Here is a 17,354-nt window from a genome sequence, read left to right on the forward strand (position 1 = left end):
GAAATAGACCATCTAATTTGGAAAGACCACCCTGTGTCCTTCCTGATTTTATTTTCACCTAGTCACTAATCTCAAACTTATACTCCTTTCTCTCCATGCTCACATTTGTCCCCTTGCCTCCTACACCATTTCAACCTTTCAGCCATGCAGGGACCAATTTAGTACCAGGTAAGCATCACACATCTATTGAAATGGGGGTCGCAGTGTGTAGGGCTTGCAGTGTGTGGGGGGGGGTCGCAGTGTGTGGGGGGGCTCTGTGTGGGTGTGTGTGGAGGGCTCTGTGTGGGTGTGTGGGGGGGCTTTGTGTGGCTGTGTGTGTGGGGGGCTCTGTGTGGGTGTGTGTGTGGGGGGCTCTGTGTGTGTGTGTGGGGGGGCTCTCTGTGTGTGTGTGTGTGGGGGCTCTCTGTGGGTGTTTGTGTGTGTCATTTGCGAGAGATAAAGCTAGTTGCATTGTAAATGACAATGCCATTTATTTATGTTTTAAAAAAAACACATAAATAAAAATAATGTCAAGAGCAATGCCCATAGCTCTAACTTTAACAAAGGCAAAACCATTGCATTGTAAATGCTTGTTTTTCCTTGTGTTGTGCATCTTCTCAACACAAGTGCACTCACACACCCATAACCTGGTGGGTAGTCAGTCGCGGCCTGCAAACGGCCGGGTGTGTTCACACAGGGGGATTGGAGGAGTACGATGGCAATAATCAAAATAAAATAATAAACTTACCTTCCTCCGAGACCGCATCATGCGCCGCCGCCTCAGTTCCTGCTGCTCCTGGCGCATTTTAGGCAGCCTTCCTCCTCCTGCTCCCCTAAGCCAATCACAGCGCTGCAATGGCAGCGTTGTGATTTGTTTGGCGCAGCGGAGAGCGCCCCAGTAGGGAGGCCATTTTCTCATAGAGAAAATTAAGAGTGAGCATGACTGCTTTGGTCCGCACTGGGGCCGACCAAACAGTCAGGACCCATTACATTGGGCAAGCCACTCTGCCCTACTCCCGAGCAGGACCGCCCACCGCCCGCCCCCAACCAGGCACTTCTGCTTTCTCGCAGTGCGAGAAGCAGAAACATAAAATGGTAGTTTTACCATTTTATGTTTCTGCTTCCCACACTGCGAGAAAGCAGTGTGGCAACGCCCCAACTTCCAAATGGAGGAGCCGCCACTGTCCAAATTTACTTTCAGAAAATCCTTCAAAACTTGACTTTTTACTAACTAAAGCATTTTCCAAATCTCTCATCTGAAGCCTTTTGGTTCTTGCTCGCAACAGCGCCAAGACACCCTCTGGCATTCGTGCGCTGTACAAATCCAAAAATCAAATGTGCCACTTACCACCAGTTCCACAAACAGTTCCAGCAAACCTGCCCCACTGTGGCAGGACAGGAGGATCTCTCCAATCAGAAAGGCGTGAACCTATAAAGTTGGGCCACCCTATCCAAAGCCCAACAGAGGAAGTTCAGATGACAAAATTTAAGAACTCAAACCTTGCAGGGGGTCCCTCCACCCTGTCTTGATCATAGGGCAGGAGAAAAAAAACAGGAAGTGAGATGGAGTAAGTGTTATACTCCCTGGAAAGGCTCTATCTTACTTTCTGTTTCTAACTTATGTGATGAGTAGTCCCACTGTCAAAAGTAATGATTGTGACGAGGAGGTGAGACTTCGAGATAATAACCCGTAATAACTGACAGAACACTACATGTAACAATAAGACCACGGTTTTCGAGACTTGCGCACACAGACCAGATACCAGCTGTTTAATAAACTAGCCCGCAAACGTGACTTAAACTGAAGATCCAGTCGCAGAAAGTAATGCAGCCAGCTCTCTTCCCCTTTAGTCTGTCTGGAGGATGGCTAGACAGGGTGGCTCCAACGTATTTGTAGACAGTCATGGGTATAGAAACAAGTGGTGTATACGTTTACTTTTCGCTTTGCCTAGAACCGTGTGACATGGGAGACTCCATCTTATAACATGCTAAGAGGCATGCTTTGAAAAGCGTTCTCAGATAGTATGATAAAATGCTGTTCATTTTCAAAATGAATCATCAATAAATCGAACTGTCCATACATGTAACGTCGAAATTAAACCGTGCATCTCTACAATGTAAAGAAAACTACTTAGAAAATTAAACTGCATTAAATAGAAGGATATTAAATGAAAGGATTGCTTTGTAGTATTGCGGGGGTTTCTAGTTAGGTCCAGCGAAGAAACTGCATTTCAAATGATATTAATGCGCCACTCTCATGGCACATTACGGGTCATATAAAATGTGATACTATACCTCCTTTCGTATCTACTTAGTGTTTCTGGGCAGTCATTCTGCTTCGAAGCCCCGCCTCTCTCGTGTAAATGCGCTTCTGACATCACTATCATGGCAACAGCTGCAGCATCGGTCGTTGCAGGGAGAGTATACGCGCCACAAACACTGACGGAGGACTAACGTGGGAAAAAACCCATTAATAATGTCGTGATGCTTCTGACTACCTTCAACCTTTATATTTCTCAGTCGGTGGAAGTTGTAGAGGCCATTGCTATGGAAATGGTGAGATAGCATGAAAATTGTCGTATGCTATTGAAGCTTTAAGTATGTCGCCGTAGTTGTGGGCTGGCACAAATAAAAATGATTATTTTATTTATAAAATTTATAAAAAAATACTATCATGTCCCAGATTTCAACACTTTTTACAATAAGATATTTTATAGCGTTCTTTAGTGGTTTGTATGGACGTTCTTCTGTTTCTTGTGCATAATATTCTAGCTAGAATAAGAAACATCGACGTTTGTGCATGGCCAACTCTCTGACGTCGTGGTCTACTTTGGGTAAACATTCGTTGTTGACAGCGTAGTCCGTCCTCTATGTTGGTGGGTGAGGGTTCCCTGCTCCCTGACTGCTCCAGGATAGAGGCGGGCTGGGGGAGGAGAGGCTGCTTCGCCCCGCCCAGCCTAAGTCCCAGGGGGAGAGAGAGACATCCATCCTGACCGACCCCCGCAGCAGCGCAAGGAAGGGAGGGGGGGGTGGAGCCGCAGAGGAGCAGGCGGCCGCCCCTGTCTGTCGGGCGCGGGCGGCGGTGACCCGCAGACAGCGGCAGCAGCCCGGGCAGGAGGCGGAGCCGTCGAGCGCCGCTGCCCCGGGCGAGGTATGTCAGTGTCAGTGGGGAGCACCGCCGGTGGCGGCGGGGGAGCCATGTTCTCGGTGCGGATCGTGACTGCGGATTACTACCTGGCGGCGCCCCTGACTGACTTGGATGTGTGCCGGGCGCGGGGCTCCGAGGAGTCGACGGGCAGGAGGGTGCCAGTGGTGCGAATCTTTGGGGCCACCCCTGCAGGTAAGGTTCAAATGAAGGATCTAAGGATGGAGGGGGTCTCTGTCCACCCCCAGTCTTGACCCACCAATTTGTTGTGCATGCCCATGTACGGGGAGGAGACATACAGCCAGCTGTTTGTATTTTGAACCCTGTGCATTGTGTCACGTGGCCCTTGCAGAAACTATGCGCTTGTTATTTAAGGTGACACTCCTGGGGTATTGCCCACACCTCTTCTGTAACGGTGCATGACTGCTAGCCAAAGAGGGGAGGGATCCTTTGCCTCTTCCTTCTATCCATCTGGATTTGGAGAGATCTGCAGCGCAGCCTCATGGGACCCTGGTGGGTGGGGATGCCCTCGGGTCTGGGGTGGGTGAGCAGTCTATGCATCGTGGGTTCCTGTGAGGTGGTTGCAATTGCTCTGTTGCTCCAGGCTTGCACTGTCTCCCCTGTGCTGGTGCCCAGGCATGTTGGCATTCGGCCACAAGGGGCCGCTGAGTGTCCTTTAGGAGCTGCCCGCCCCTTGCACTGCATCCTGCCCCCCGGCGGCCCCTCTCTGACCCAGCCTGCGCTGTTGGCTCTGCTCCTCCCCCGCCTCTCGCACACCTCTCAGCCATGCCCTCTATCCTACTCTGCTCCCCTCCGGGCTCGGCAGCGGGTGCTCTGCAGAGCCCAGACTCTCGTGCCCGCCGCGCACAGGTTCATCTCAGGACATGTCTGACATCCTCAGCGACGCGCCGCACACATTGTACTGTACAGATCTCCTGCAATCCGGGTACACAGTGTAGGCACCAAGCCTTTGTGCTACGGCTAAGCACCTATATTTACATTCCTACTGCAGGCGCGTGATAGTCACGTACTTACTTCTTCCTGATAGCCAAACAGTGGTGAGCCATTACATATGTCTGCCATTCGAAGGGTTTAACATGCCTCTCCTTTGTTCTCGTAATCTAATTCACATTAATCTTCATCACAAATTATTACAAATGTGTTGCACGAGCCTTTTGTGTTCCCTGGCATTGTTGCGCCACAAACCCCCCTCCATCGAGCTAGTAGTACCTGATACCACCACCATCACCCCTTTTTATTAGGACACTCTAATTTCAATGTGGAAAACAGCCATCTAGAGGTGCTGCTTTTAACTGGTATATTAACTCCCGATTGCCTCCCTACGTTAACCCCCTCCTGGTTCATCCAGGTAACCATGTTCGATGCGTCTGGCGGTGAGTTGTTAGCACACAAAGGGGACCCGTTTGCACAATTTGAACCGTGTGTTAACAGATTCTCGAAGAACTCGCAGCGTTTAAATCGTGCGCACTTTCCTTTAGATTTTATGCCTAGCAATTGTTATTCCCCAGCTCCATTAAAAACATAATGGGCAGTGGTGCCATATCTATGAATTATTTTCAATTAATTATCGGAATGACATTTTCGGAATTACGGATTTTATCCAGTGCAAAAGCTGGCAGCGAAAGCCCTTCTGGACGTTTAATACAGAAAACATTTAATAAGTCTTGTGTATTATAGCCGGACAATTCTACATTTGGATTTTCGGTGACATTTATGCACTGTCTTTATGTTGCACTATAACATAAGGAGACCCATTTTGACATTAGACGATCATACTACTACGAATCCTATTTTGTTTAATTTGTGATATCTACACATGTATGCTGTGTATATCTAAACATGGACTGTGCCCACGGGATGCATGCTTTACCTCTTTATATTTTATAAATAGCAACCAGTCACTGACTCGCAAGGCACGGTGAACTGGCTTATTTTTATAATTTGAATTGTGTAACTATAAACTGGAACACCGTGAAATCAAAATTTCAGCACGTTGCTTTGTGTATCTCTTGAATGCTAATAGTCTTCTTGTTGGAAGATATCTGGACTGCGCAGATGCTCTTTATTTCTTAGTTGCAAAACATGTCTTACAGAGTGTGACACCTATTCTATTTCGGAGGGGGCTACACCGTAAATCTCATTGCAAGCGTTATTTATAACTAGGCAGAACACAGTGGATTAAATTTAGCCTGGTGCTGGCTCATCATGTCTCATTCTTGTCGATAGAGGAAATATGAATTTCTTTTATGCTGCAGTATGTGACATCACAAGTGTCCCAGCCAAGGCAAATGTGAAGATTTGGTTATGAAGGGAAACTCGAATAGGATTGGTGACCCCGATGGAAATACTGGAGATTAACCAATGTATTTTATATACTACTAAAAGAGAAAATCTTCACGCTACCCTGTCGTGGTTACTTATCCTTCAAAGTGGTGCTCCGTTTTTGGAATGGAGGTCCGAGGGAGTTTTGATCTCATTTCATGCTTTTGGAGAATAGTTTTATTTTATTTCCTGTTTCTAAGGTAGGCGAATGGGTTTGCCTCTAAAAGTGTTTTGAGCGGGGTTCTTGAGTGCCATGTTATAATATTTGCACAATTTGTGCCTCTGCCATTTGAATTCACTGCTTTGAGACATTATGGGTTCGTTTTGTACAGTGCTGTGTGCACTGCTCATAAATTATAGGTGGCACAAGATGCCTTGGATGTAAATGAGGTCTTTAAGTTGGATGTTATCTTATTTTTAATTTGTTTTGGCTTCTGTCCTTTAAGATTTGTTTTACTCTGTGCCGTAACCTAGTGTGTACTGAAAATAACATGTGCCGTAACCTAGTGTGTACTGAAAATAACATGTGAACTCCTCATTCAGTGTAGGCTAGCCTGCAAGGAAAGACTTTTGCACGCAAAAAGAATAATTGATGGACAGAATGCTGAAAGATGTCAAACATTCACCACAATACAGAGATCTGGGCCTAAATCCATCGTTTTTTTGCTCTCCATGCCATTCCAGTTTGGACCCAGCAATATGCAAATCAGTCTTGACCCTGTGCCCAATGGAAACAGTCTAGCCCGAACTGCCAGGCCAGGTCCTCCACTGGAAACAAGCATCCTAGGACCGGTATCGGGCTTTCAGCCCTCATCAGCCAGGATAGCTTGATTCCAGTAGTATGGAGAGCAGGGGACCCACCACGCCTGGGCATACGGGTCCGCTCAGGGGGACGAATGCAAAAAGAACAATTGATGGACAGAATGCAGAACAATGTCATTCATTCACCCCAGTACAGAGATCTGGGCACAAATTCATCATTTTTTTGCTCACCATGCCATTCCAGTTTGAACCCAGCCGTGTGCAAATCAGTCTTGACCCTGTGCCCAGTGGGAGTCCACGTAAGTCACTACAAGATTGAAAAGCCAAATCTTAAGATGCAGTGACCCAACATATAAAAACTTGAACACAATATCAAAGCATTTAAATCTGTCTTGAATACAGATTTCTGCATTTGCCTTGTTTCATGCCTTTGGAGGCTTCTGCAGAGGTGGGTTGCTTGTAATAAGGGTTTAATTCTAGCTGATGGATGGACCATATATTAGTAGACTGAACCGTCAAGACTTCTATTGGCCGATGGGGCGTTTTCATTGGGTGCAGTGGGAGGCGACAATCCCCAACACAAGAATGAGCCATCTAAAGCGGCAATACTCCAGGCCATAAAAGACTCCCACAAAGCCCTGGAAAGCAGGATTGACGGGGTGGGGTCAAAGGTATCACTCATTCGCCCGACTTGCACAAGGTGACAAACGGATGACTGAAGTTGAGGCCAGAGCCTCTTCGCTGGAGGACAAACTCTGTCTTGAAAGCTGCCATTTTAAAACTCTGCAACATAGACCTTCAACTAGAACAACAAGCCAAAGAGGCGTAGGGCAGACCAGATCACAGCAAAATAACGTCCACTTGGTAGGGGTGCCTGAGGGCCTGGAAGGTACCCATCTGGAAATTTCTTCACTCCGTGGTCCCGGGTGACGAACTGTTCTCCTGCTTTGTTTTTGAGCAGGTACATAGGTCATTTGCCCCATCCGTGTTAAGGCTCCACAAGGGGCACCCTTCCGAGGCTGAGGACTCTCAGACTTCTTAATTAGTCCAACAGAGATACCATCCTGGTGACAGCTCGGGCCTTGCAGACAGTATTGGTGGACTCCACTAAGGTGATGATCTTCCCTGATTATACGGTCAGAGTGCAACAACAGTGACAAACCTTTACAGTGGTGACGGCCAAACACTGAGCAATGCAGATTAAATATATGCTCATGAGGACATTGTTCTTCACCAACCCAGAGGTGGAGTGGAGATGGGTGGAAGAAACCCTGACTCCCCCCATCCCCCCCCCCACAACAATAAACCAAGGGATCGCTGAGATAATGATGCATATCCCTGAAGTTAGTATATTGTTAACACCTCGAACATGGAGTAGAGGGAAATGGAGCCACGCTTTTTCACTGTCCCACAGGCTAGGGAGGTGCCGAGTCCTCCTCCCTTGGAAAGGGACTATCCAGAGTCTGTGGGCGTGACACACGAGATAACCAAGGGTTGAGGGGGATTCCAAGACCTGATAATGCGCTCGTCCCCTGGGTGCAGATCTGCTAAATGAGGAGCTCGCCGGCGGGTAAAAGAGACTCAGTTAGAAACTGTAGCCTTACTACAGAGGCGACTCAAAGGAAAGTGCTCCTGCTTTAACATGGGATGCCACACAGAGACACAGATCAATGAGAGGAGGGCCCGGTGGTCAATAGACCGACCCTTCGTTTAGTATGTTGGGGAGTGTTATGTTTCAGGGTGACCAATACTTTCATTTCAGAAGTATGTGTGTGGGGGGGTATACAATGGGTATTGTTCATGTTGCTACAGTTGGGAATTTTTATTGTTTTGTACTGTTAACACCACCATGACTGTACTAATTTTGCCACATGAAAGGGAGGGGTACATGGGCCTAGAGACTCCTTAGTTGGCAGTACTACCTCTGGTAGGAGATGGTAGGGGTGTCTGCTACCTGCATGGCTAGGAGGAAGTCTCCTCCTTCTGGCCAAGGGGACCCCTTATCCAAGGACACATCATGACACAGTCCCTACAGAGTGACCCAGACTGGCTGACCCTATTATACTGAAACGTCAGTGGTCTGTTACATAGGATCAAGAGAGAAGTCTCACTGTTTGTTTGTAGGCACTGACCAGATAACGTGCACCTCCAGGAGACACACCTGACTGGACCCCATAGCCCATTCCTGAATAGGACCTATATACCACACTAGTGCATACAGATTATGATAGGGGATCATGAGGGGTCACACTCATGGCAAAAAGGAACCCCCATTCTGCGTGGAGAGGGCCTGGCAAGATCCAGGGGTAGATTTGTGGGAGTGTTGTGCTCCAGGGTTACTAAGTTGTAGCTGATACTCGGTGTCTATGCCCCGCCTTCACCAACCTCTGCTTGAAACGTTGGGCATAATACTACTGGAAGCGCCAGCTGGTGTGAATATAGTGGGGTGGGGCTTTAATGCGTTCAGTTATCCCGCCATTGATGGGTCCCTCTGGGAGGTTTCAGACATTCCATCCCTCCCCTCTGTCACGCTTCATGTTGGCTTTGATACTCCTATACACGTGGAGAACGAACCCACCAGCCAGAGATTACTACTTCTCTGGGGCTGAGATTTTAGTTCTTCCGTATAAACTGTTAGAATGCCCGGCTACTGTCCTAGGAAAATACTTACCTAGGCGTATTTCAGATCATGCAACTCTCAAAGTTACTCTGAGTGCGGCTCCTCTGAGAAATAATAGTAATAGGAGGTTAAAAGGTTGGGATTTCCAAGATGGCAAGGTTGTGTCAGAGCTTCAAAGGCACTCTTCCATACACCTGAAGAAAATGTGGGTACCGTGGACTCATCTGGGGTGATCGTGGAGGCATATAAAACAGTAATGGGCCCAAAATATTATATCCCTGAAAAAATGCTGCGGGAAGGAATGCATGGCCGCACTCGAACTGGGGCTGAGAGACACCGAAGAAGCACTAATGTTGTTCCGTTTAGAGGCTCTCCGTAGGGAATATCACTTGCTCTGTCATGATTTGGCAAAACAACACTGCTTATCGACCCAACGTAAATTATATGAAGTAGGAGACAACACTGGTAACCTTTTAGCGTGGCTTAGTAGAACTGAGGTGGCAAGCAGATGGGTGGGTGGGGGATGGGGGACTGAGGTGGCAAGCAGGTGGGGGTGGGGGAGTAGAAACTCCAGACGGTGCTTGTCTCTCCACAGATGGCGAGATGGTGCAGTGCTTTGCCCAATACTACCAACCTTTATGCAGTGAGTAGTGCTTAGCATCCAGAGAAGATGTTGAGGCCTTCCTGGCGGAACTTCCCCTGTGCACAGAAGACCAGGCTAACCTGAAGCAGGATTTCTCCGTCACGGAATTGGATGAAGCTGTGTGTCACATGCAATCTGGTAAAACCCCAGGACCAAACGGCAACCCAGTAGAGTTCTAAAAGCGCACCCTCTTTGTAGTGGGACCGCCGTACCAGATGTTGGAGGAAGCGAGGCAGAAAAGGGAACTCCTGTAGGGTAACCATGGTGATACCTAAACAAGGAGAACCTCCCCACCCCAAACCATTGTGCCTCATTACAGAGGTCCAGATCCTCGTAAAGATGCAAGGGGACCATACAGGCTTTATTCCAGGCAGCTCAACTTCGCAATACCTCAGATGTCTTTACAGCTGGCTAGACTACAGATGTGACTCACAGCGGCCTGCAACCCTCTTTGCATGGGACGCAGAGAAAGTCTTCAATTGTATCAGCTGGTAGTATCTCTTCCAGATCTTGGAAAGGCTGGGGTTTGGTCTTAAATATTGTAGATGTGTTCACCCGCTCTATAACAATCTAATGGCAACAGTGAAGGCATGTGGAACACACTCAAGCGAGTTTCACCATGGACAGGATATGCAGCAGAGATGCCCCTCTCACCTCTGTTGTTTGCTTTATGCCTGGAGCAGATGGCATGCCGGCTGAAACTCCTTCCTGGTGTGATAGGCTTTCTGGAGGCGATGGGAGTATCAGAGAAAGTATTGCTCTATGCCGATGATATCTTACTGTACTTAATGGAGACAGTGACTTCCTTGCCTGTGGTTCTGTCAGTGTTCTGTGCCTTCAAACTGTAGATACGCAAGCTATACAAATAACTGGAATAAAGCAGTTCTGTACAAGATGGGTGACTAGCCCCAGCAGACGTACTCCCCCGCCCCCTCCGAAAAGTCATGGTGTCAACAGATGGTTTCCAATACATGGGTATAGAAATAACAAGATGCCCTGCCAGGTTTCTGGTACAAAATCTAAGGGTGGTTTATCAAAGGCTTCAGGACGATGCAGACAACTAATTTGACCTCCCCATGTCAATTATGGGTAGTGTGGCCCTATTCAAATTGATTGCACTGCTTAAATTCCTAATACATACTCCAGAACGCTCACTGGCCAGATGCCTTCTTTGATAAAGTGAGGAGGGAACCCTATGCTCCCTTCTGGGATGGTGGGATTCGCCCGAATAGCACTCAACACCTTGTGTAGGTCGTTCTACAACTGCGGCATTGCACTGCCGGACCTCAGATTGTACTATTTGGACATCCAGCTACAGGCAGTACATGAGTTGGGTTGTGCACCTAGAGACAACCCGTCAATGAGGGTAGAGAGACATTTGATGGAGAGGAAATCCCACATACATTGCATTCATGGTACATCTTCACGAACCCACCATATCAGGACAGATGAAGCCTTATTGTGAATTTAAGGAGGAATATGATGTACATGAATCTCAATACTTCAGATACCTACCGCTCCAACATGCTGTACGTGTCTCAGACATCCCTGGGGTTGGGGTGGGTGTGGACTGCAAGACAACAGTCCCTAGAGGGAAGGATACTCTTGCAGGAACTGACCACAAAGTACATCTCCCATACTTATCTCACCCTGATAAATAACAGACACAATAACCTTGGTTTCATCAGATCTAGGTGAGAGGTAGACGTAGGCCTCTATGGAAGTAGAAATTGAATGGAGCCTGGTACTCGCACAGCTAAAAGTCCTCCACAAAATCTTACCATAGACTTCAGTTGTTTAAAATGGGCAGAGCATACTCACCCAACTGTTTGTGATGTGGGGAAGAAGTGGGTTCCTATTTTCATGCAATTTGGAACTGTCCTTAATACCGCAGTATTGAAAAGCAGTAACCTCAAGACTGACGTCAATATTGGGAATGCAGTTCCTGTGCTCCCCACTTTCTTTATCCTCAGTGAGGTGGATTTGCCCAGGAGACAGCTCTTATTCCGTGCATTAGGTTTCATACTGGTGGAGCAAGACATTGCTAAAGAATGAGGTTCCCCCCTACTCTGAGCCTGAGTCACTGGCATGACGTTCTGTATGGTAGCAGAGAGAGTGGTGTATACTGTTAGGGGCTGGCCGAACACATTTCTTAAGGTGTGGGGCCCTTGCATTCCTGCTATGGCCTTGACTGGGAAACTGATGGCCGATTGACTACCCCAATGAGAGAGGGGGATGCCCGGGAATGGGGGAAGCCGTACTTACTGCCAGGACCTCAGTCTGTCAGATAAGGGAGATTGAGGAGTTGGGAACCACGGTCGATACTAATGGATACCTTTGTTAACATTATCCTTTAAGCTTGCTGGAGCCTCGTTGAGGTTGTCTTCTGCAATCCTATGACTCATGCAGATTGTATACGACACAGTAGTGAGTTATTGTTGGTATGGTTAGACATGATAAAACCAATCAAAATAATTTTGGGGGAAAAAAGTATATTGGGCATGACCGGATCAAAACTGCATCCTAAAGTTTTGCCTTTTCGTGTATGGGAATCACATTCTCAACTACTGTGACATATAGAAGATTACATTTGTTTGACATTGTTTTTGGTCCTGACCAAGAGGAGCTCTGTTACAGTGATGTAAAGCTTAGCCACATGAACTGGGTCCATAACTTGCTTAACTTGAAAAGGTGAGTTTGGTTTTGTTGGTATAGATTTGCATGTCGGCTGCAATGGCTTGTTACTGCTGGGGTTGTATAAGTTCTGTGCTAAGCTGTTGGACATTTTCATGAGGGAGCGTAGCATATATTTTACATTGGCTTATGTAAAGTCTCGGGAAATTTGTTTTTTTGTGTCCCATAGGGGAAAAAGGATCTCTCTCCCTTGTTTTAATGCTTTTCGATGAGTTGGATATGGGGGGCAATATTTGTTGATAAGCTTGTGGCTTTTGATGGGAGTTATGATGAAATGGCGCCAACACAATTCCAATATGGCCACTTCTCTCACATTCCTTTAGTGGCCTGAGATGGACACTGCCAAGATTACAGCCATTTTAGCTCCAGCCTAGCGGCAGCTCTCATACCTCTTGCTCTGCGAGGCATGCAGTAGTCGAGTGTGCTGTGTAAGCCTCGTCCACTCTCTGCCCATACTTTTCATTGGCTGGTGTCATTGTCCTTGGTAAATGCTGGCTTCCGATTCCTTATGAGGCTTTTTAGTCCCTCCTTGTTACTGCTTTGTCGGCTTTTGTTACTGCCCATGACTACTGGACCTTTTACTTGGCTCCGTAAACGGCCGGCTTTATCTAGGGGGTCAGCATTTTATTTGGTTGTGGGCACTTATGGGGACAATGGCAGATGCTATTTTATTTTATTTGTATCCTGAGCGTGGTGCCCGCTTTAGGGACACCGCCCTCAGTTTATTTATTTATATTTAACTTTTATGTTGAACGTGGCGTCCACTTCTGGGACACGCGCTCTGTTGTGTGCTTTTTTTTAAAACTTTCATAATGAGCGCGGCTCCTGCTTCAAAGACACCGCGCTCAGTGTTAAAGTAAAAAAAAGAAAGAAACCGAGAGCTGTGTCCTTGAGTGGCCAAGTTCAGCAAATCTCGACAGTGTGCATTCCTTCCCCCTCAGCCAGTTTTTATCCTAGCTACTGTGCGACGTTCCTACGGAGTATGCCGTAATGATTGAAGTCACAATGTGGGTTTTTTATTTTGACCCGCAAACTTTATTGACATTCATGTGTCAACATGCCATCTAACACGCATTGAGCGTGAGTAAGGGCGGAGTTACGGCATACTCCGTGATATGTCGGAGTGGACGGCATGCTTAATAACAATCTGTTTGAAGTAGGTGACATTAGTTTGGCTATTACCTATTATATTTTTATTTATTTGAGGTTTTATATAGCGCATACAAGACCCGTTAGGGTATCAGAGCGCTTTACAGAGATAAACACGTTGCCTATAGTGTAGGCATAGGTAACAAGCATTTACAATGCAATGGTCTCAGCAATGGTATAGGTGGAGCTATTGGTAATGTTTTTTATTTTTAAATAAATGGCATTGTTATTTCTGTTGTCATTAGCCTAATATTTTGCACATGTGATACTAATTGCATTAGCAGAGAGTGAGGTAGTGAGATATAGAGTGAGGTAGTGTGAGAGAGTGAGGTAGATAGAGAGTGAGGTAGTGAGAGTGAAACTGATGTAGTGAAGGGGAGGGATGTTGTGCGATAGTCAGTTGTAAGTAGAGAGTGATGTGATGTTGTGAGATAGAGAGAGGTAGTGAAAGAGACAGTGAAAGAGAGAGTGTACTAGTGAGTTAGAGAGAGTGAAGTTGTGAGGTAGTGAGAGAGTGATGTAGTGAATTATTGAGTGTGTTGTGATATAGTGAGGTAGTGAGAGAGAGATACTGAGATAGAAATAGATAGAGTGGGGTAGTGATAGAGAAAGTGAGGTAGTGAGATACAGAGACAGTGAAGTAGTGATTTAGGGAGAGAGTGAAGTTGTGAGGTAGTGAGAGAGTGATGTAGTGAATTATTGAGAGTGTGTTGTGATATAGTGAAGTAGTGAGAGAGAGATACTGAGATAGAAATAGATAGAGTGAGGTAGTGATGGAGAGAGTTTGGTAGTGAGATACAGAGACAGTGAAGTAGTGAGTTAGGGAGAGAGTGAAGTTGTGTGGTAGTGAGAGATTGATGTTGTGAAGTCCCCCAGAGCCTCATACATACAAAGTGTATCACCCAGACATACATACAGAGACATACATAGAGAGCTATGCACACAAATATACAGAGCTATAGACATCCACAGACATAGCCACTGACTTACACATAGAGCTAGCCACAGACATAGAGTCACTTAACACACATAACGATCCAGCCACAGCTACACATACACGGAGCTTGACACACGCACAGCTACACACGTAGAACCACATAGACATACACAGACCCACACATACTGAGCCACACACACATAAAGAGCTACACACATACAGAGTGCCACTTACACAGATTTACACAGACAGAGTTACATACATATATCGTTCTTAAAGTTAGTGACACGCACACAGAGCAAATTTTAAATAGAGACACTTATTCATTAAGCATTGTCCACAGACACATGTAGACAGACAGGGTGCACCTGTCGCGGCCCCCGAGCCCCCCTGTGCAGGGCCGAGGTCCCGGACCTGGGAGAGCGGCTCAGCCGTTCACACCCCCCGAGCGGTACCAAGCTGGAGGCAGGCAGTGGAAGCCCCCAAATCCGGACGAGCGATGCACAGTGCAGGAGCCCCTCTGTGAAGCAGACTCGACCTAAAAATATATGTATTGCCGATGCTAAAATGGGATCTGTTAAAAAAAGTTGACAGATTTTAGAACTATGTATGGCGCATGGCAATAAAGTAATATTCACATCAACGTCCACATTTAACGAACTGAGATAATAATTCGGGTGTCCGCGATCTCCGACCAGTAAACCACGTAATTTACCTCTGCTTTCGCCTCGGAACGGAAAACGAATCCATTCAGAGAAATGGACGATACGCAGTCGGAGGAAAACAAAAAGATGAACATCTCACTGTACTGAACAAAGTAACAGAACACCGTTTAAATAAACAGAAATAATTGTACTCAATCCAGCTTTATAACTGAATAAAAACTACAGAGAAATCTATAACTTCCACTATGTACACATCACAAATTGTGCCCTACCAAAAGCGCAAATCTTTAGCTCTGGTTAGCAGAGCGATTCTTTAATTTGCTCACCTAGAATCAGCGGTAAACAAGGATCTTCTGAAGCTGAGTCTACTGCCACTGCATCGCACTACACGTATAGCTGCAGTTGCTGCCACCATTTTGCCTGGGTCCTTTCACTCTTCAACCATGAACCATGTGGGTCTGGTACAGCAGCCATCTGCAATTACGTCATCAGCAGCCGTCATGGAACCCACATTGGCTTCAGTTTACGGATGACAGGCATCGAGTGACATGGAAACAAAAAAGAGACTACGGATCGGCGCCTCGCATGACTGTAATAAGAACTAAATCGGTTGGTCATAACTACATTCGTTCATTTTCTGTGTTTAATGATCCAGTTTAGTGTCTTAATGTTGTACGCCAAAGTAGGTAAAAGAAAAACAAATCTTATGGTATTTGTTCGAAATACTAAAGGGCAGAAAGTGTCGTATTTTTCCTCTTCGGGGGCGTGTACGTATGAATGGGTGGTTCTGTTCCTAATCTGAGTTTTCCTTTCATGTCAATCATCACAATGCTTGAATTTGATTTACATATATAATTTTGTGTAAAACAGAGACTTTATTTATTGTTACATTAGGAATGTCTATAATACAAGGGGACTTCATGTATCATCGCATCTACAATTAGATGTATGTATATATTAAAATTGTTTGCAAGTAACTTACAGCATTGTGTGAGTCCTCTGTTTATGTCCATGTACTTACAAAGATATAAACCAATGTTTTCTAAGCATTCTTTCACGTGATCAAGCCGTTTTTCGGCGAAACGCGTTGTGGAATAAACAGCACTGTTTGAATTTGGTGACTACCTCGTTTTTGTCCTGAGCGTGTTCTATGGATTTTGGACATAAGAATATATATATATATATATATATATATATATATATATATATATATATATATATATACACGCTCCAGTTTATACCATGGAAACGAGTCACTCTGCAAGCGGGTGCTTCTACCGCGATGGTGTCCGCGGTCATATGACCGCTCCGTATTCCTATTATTGCCCAGCCGGGTTCAGGAAACAGCACTCACGAGCACAGCAGTGTATTTAGCAGGGGGGTTTATTCAGAACAGACGCGTTTCGGGAGAACACTCCCTTCGTCGGTATTCACATCAGAGTGGCAGTATGCAGCACCATTATCTATGTTTGTCAAGACTTTCAAAACAAACAAAGGACTATACCACAAGCGCGACATTGAGCGCCATCTTTGAATGTGCATTTTAGACAGAAGCTAAATGAAACTGCTGACAAGTCAGTTACACCAGGTATAAAGCCGTGTATCGGCGCAGTTGTTATCTTGATAATAAACCACTCGTTATACATATTCAAGAACATATTGGGGCCAAGATAACAGTTCGTTGTTAAACACAACTCGGATCCCAAACAGAAAATCACAAAATAAATGCGAGAACGTCTGGCAAACCTTGCTGTGGATCGGCAATTGCAGCCCATTAGGACTGCCATACTAAAGGTGTAACAAACCAAAGCAATTCATAAAAGCAAATATCGCTTCAGGTAGCATCTTTCATCATAAAAACTCCAGACTGTAATACATTTCAAAACATCATGCTATACTTGTTGCACTCACAAAATACTGTAATCCATTTTGTCAACCCAGGTGAGAGGCCAATTCTTCTCCCATATTCAGACCTTTTGGCGCCTTGGTCTCCAGATCTATAATATATCGGGACTCAAGTCTCCTAAGTGTGAGCAATCTATTGCCCCCTCTCGGATTCTCTCCTACCTGGTCCAAACAAAAGTACCTTAAAAGGTTTCTGTCACTGTCATGTTTTATGGAAAAATGACGGGCCACTGGGTATGAAAAGTCCTTATTTGCAATGGCCCGCATGTGTTCCAATATTCTTAACTTGACGGAATTGATGGTACTCCCAACGTATCTCAACATGCTGGGGCATACTAGGCAATAGACTGCATAGTCTGTGTGGCATGACATAAATTTGTTTATTTTCTTCCCACCCTTACAGCCAGGGACCTCATATGTTAATGTCCTTTTACTTGCTGTACAGGCTTTACATTTTCCACAAGGGAAAAAGCCTTTGGTGTCCTTTAATGTGCCTAGTTGTTTGTGGATAG

General features: G+C 45.9%; 1 protein-coding gene across 2 annotated transcripts in view; it reads left to right on the forward strand.

Moving 5' to 3' along the window:
• The first annotated feature begins 2,929 nt into the window (after positions 1-2,929).
• REV3L (REV3 like, DNA directed polymerase zeta catalytic subunit) overlaps positions 2,930-17,354 on the forward strand; it is a 1,049,196-nt gene continuing 1,034,771 nt past the window's right edge. Inside the window, exon 1 of one of the 2 annotated variants that reach the window (XM_086927335.1) lies at positions 2,930-3,319. In XM_086927335.1, coding sequence (XP_086783461.1) covers positions 3,133-3,319 — 187 coding nt within the window. In that variant the 5' untranslated portion in view covers positions 2,930-3,132. The remainder of the gene's footprint in view (positions 3,320-17,354) is intronic. The other variant, XM_086927334.1, reaches the window with a different exon arrangement.

Source organism: Lissotriton vulgaris, chromosome 6, assembly GCF_964263255.1.
Source record: "Lissotriton vulgaris chromosome 6, aLisVul1.2, whole genome shotgun sequence".
Taxonomy (NCBI): Eukaryota; Metazoa; Chordata; class Amphibia; order Caudata; family Salamandridae; genus Lissotriton; species Lissotriton vulgaris.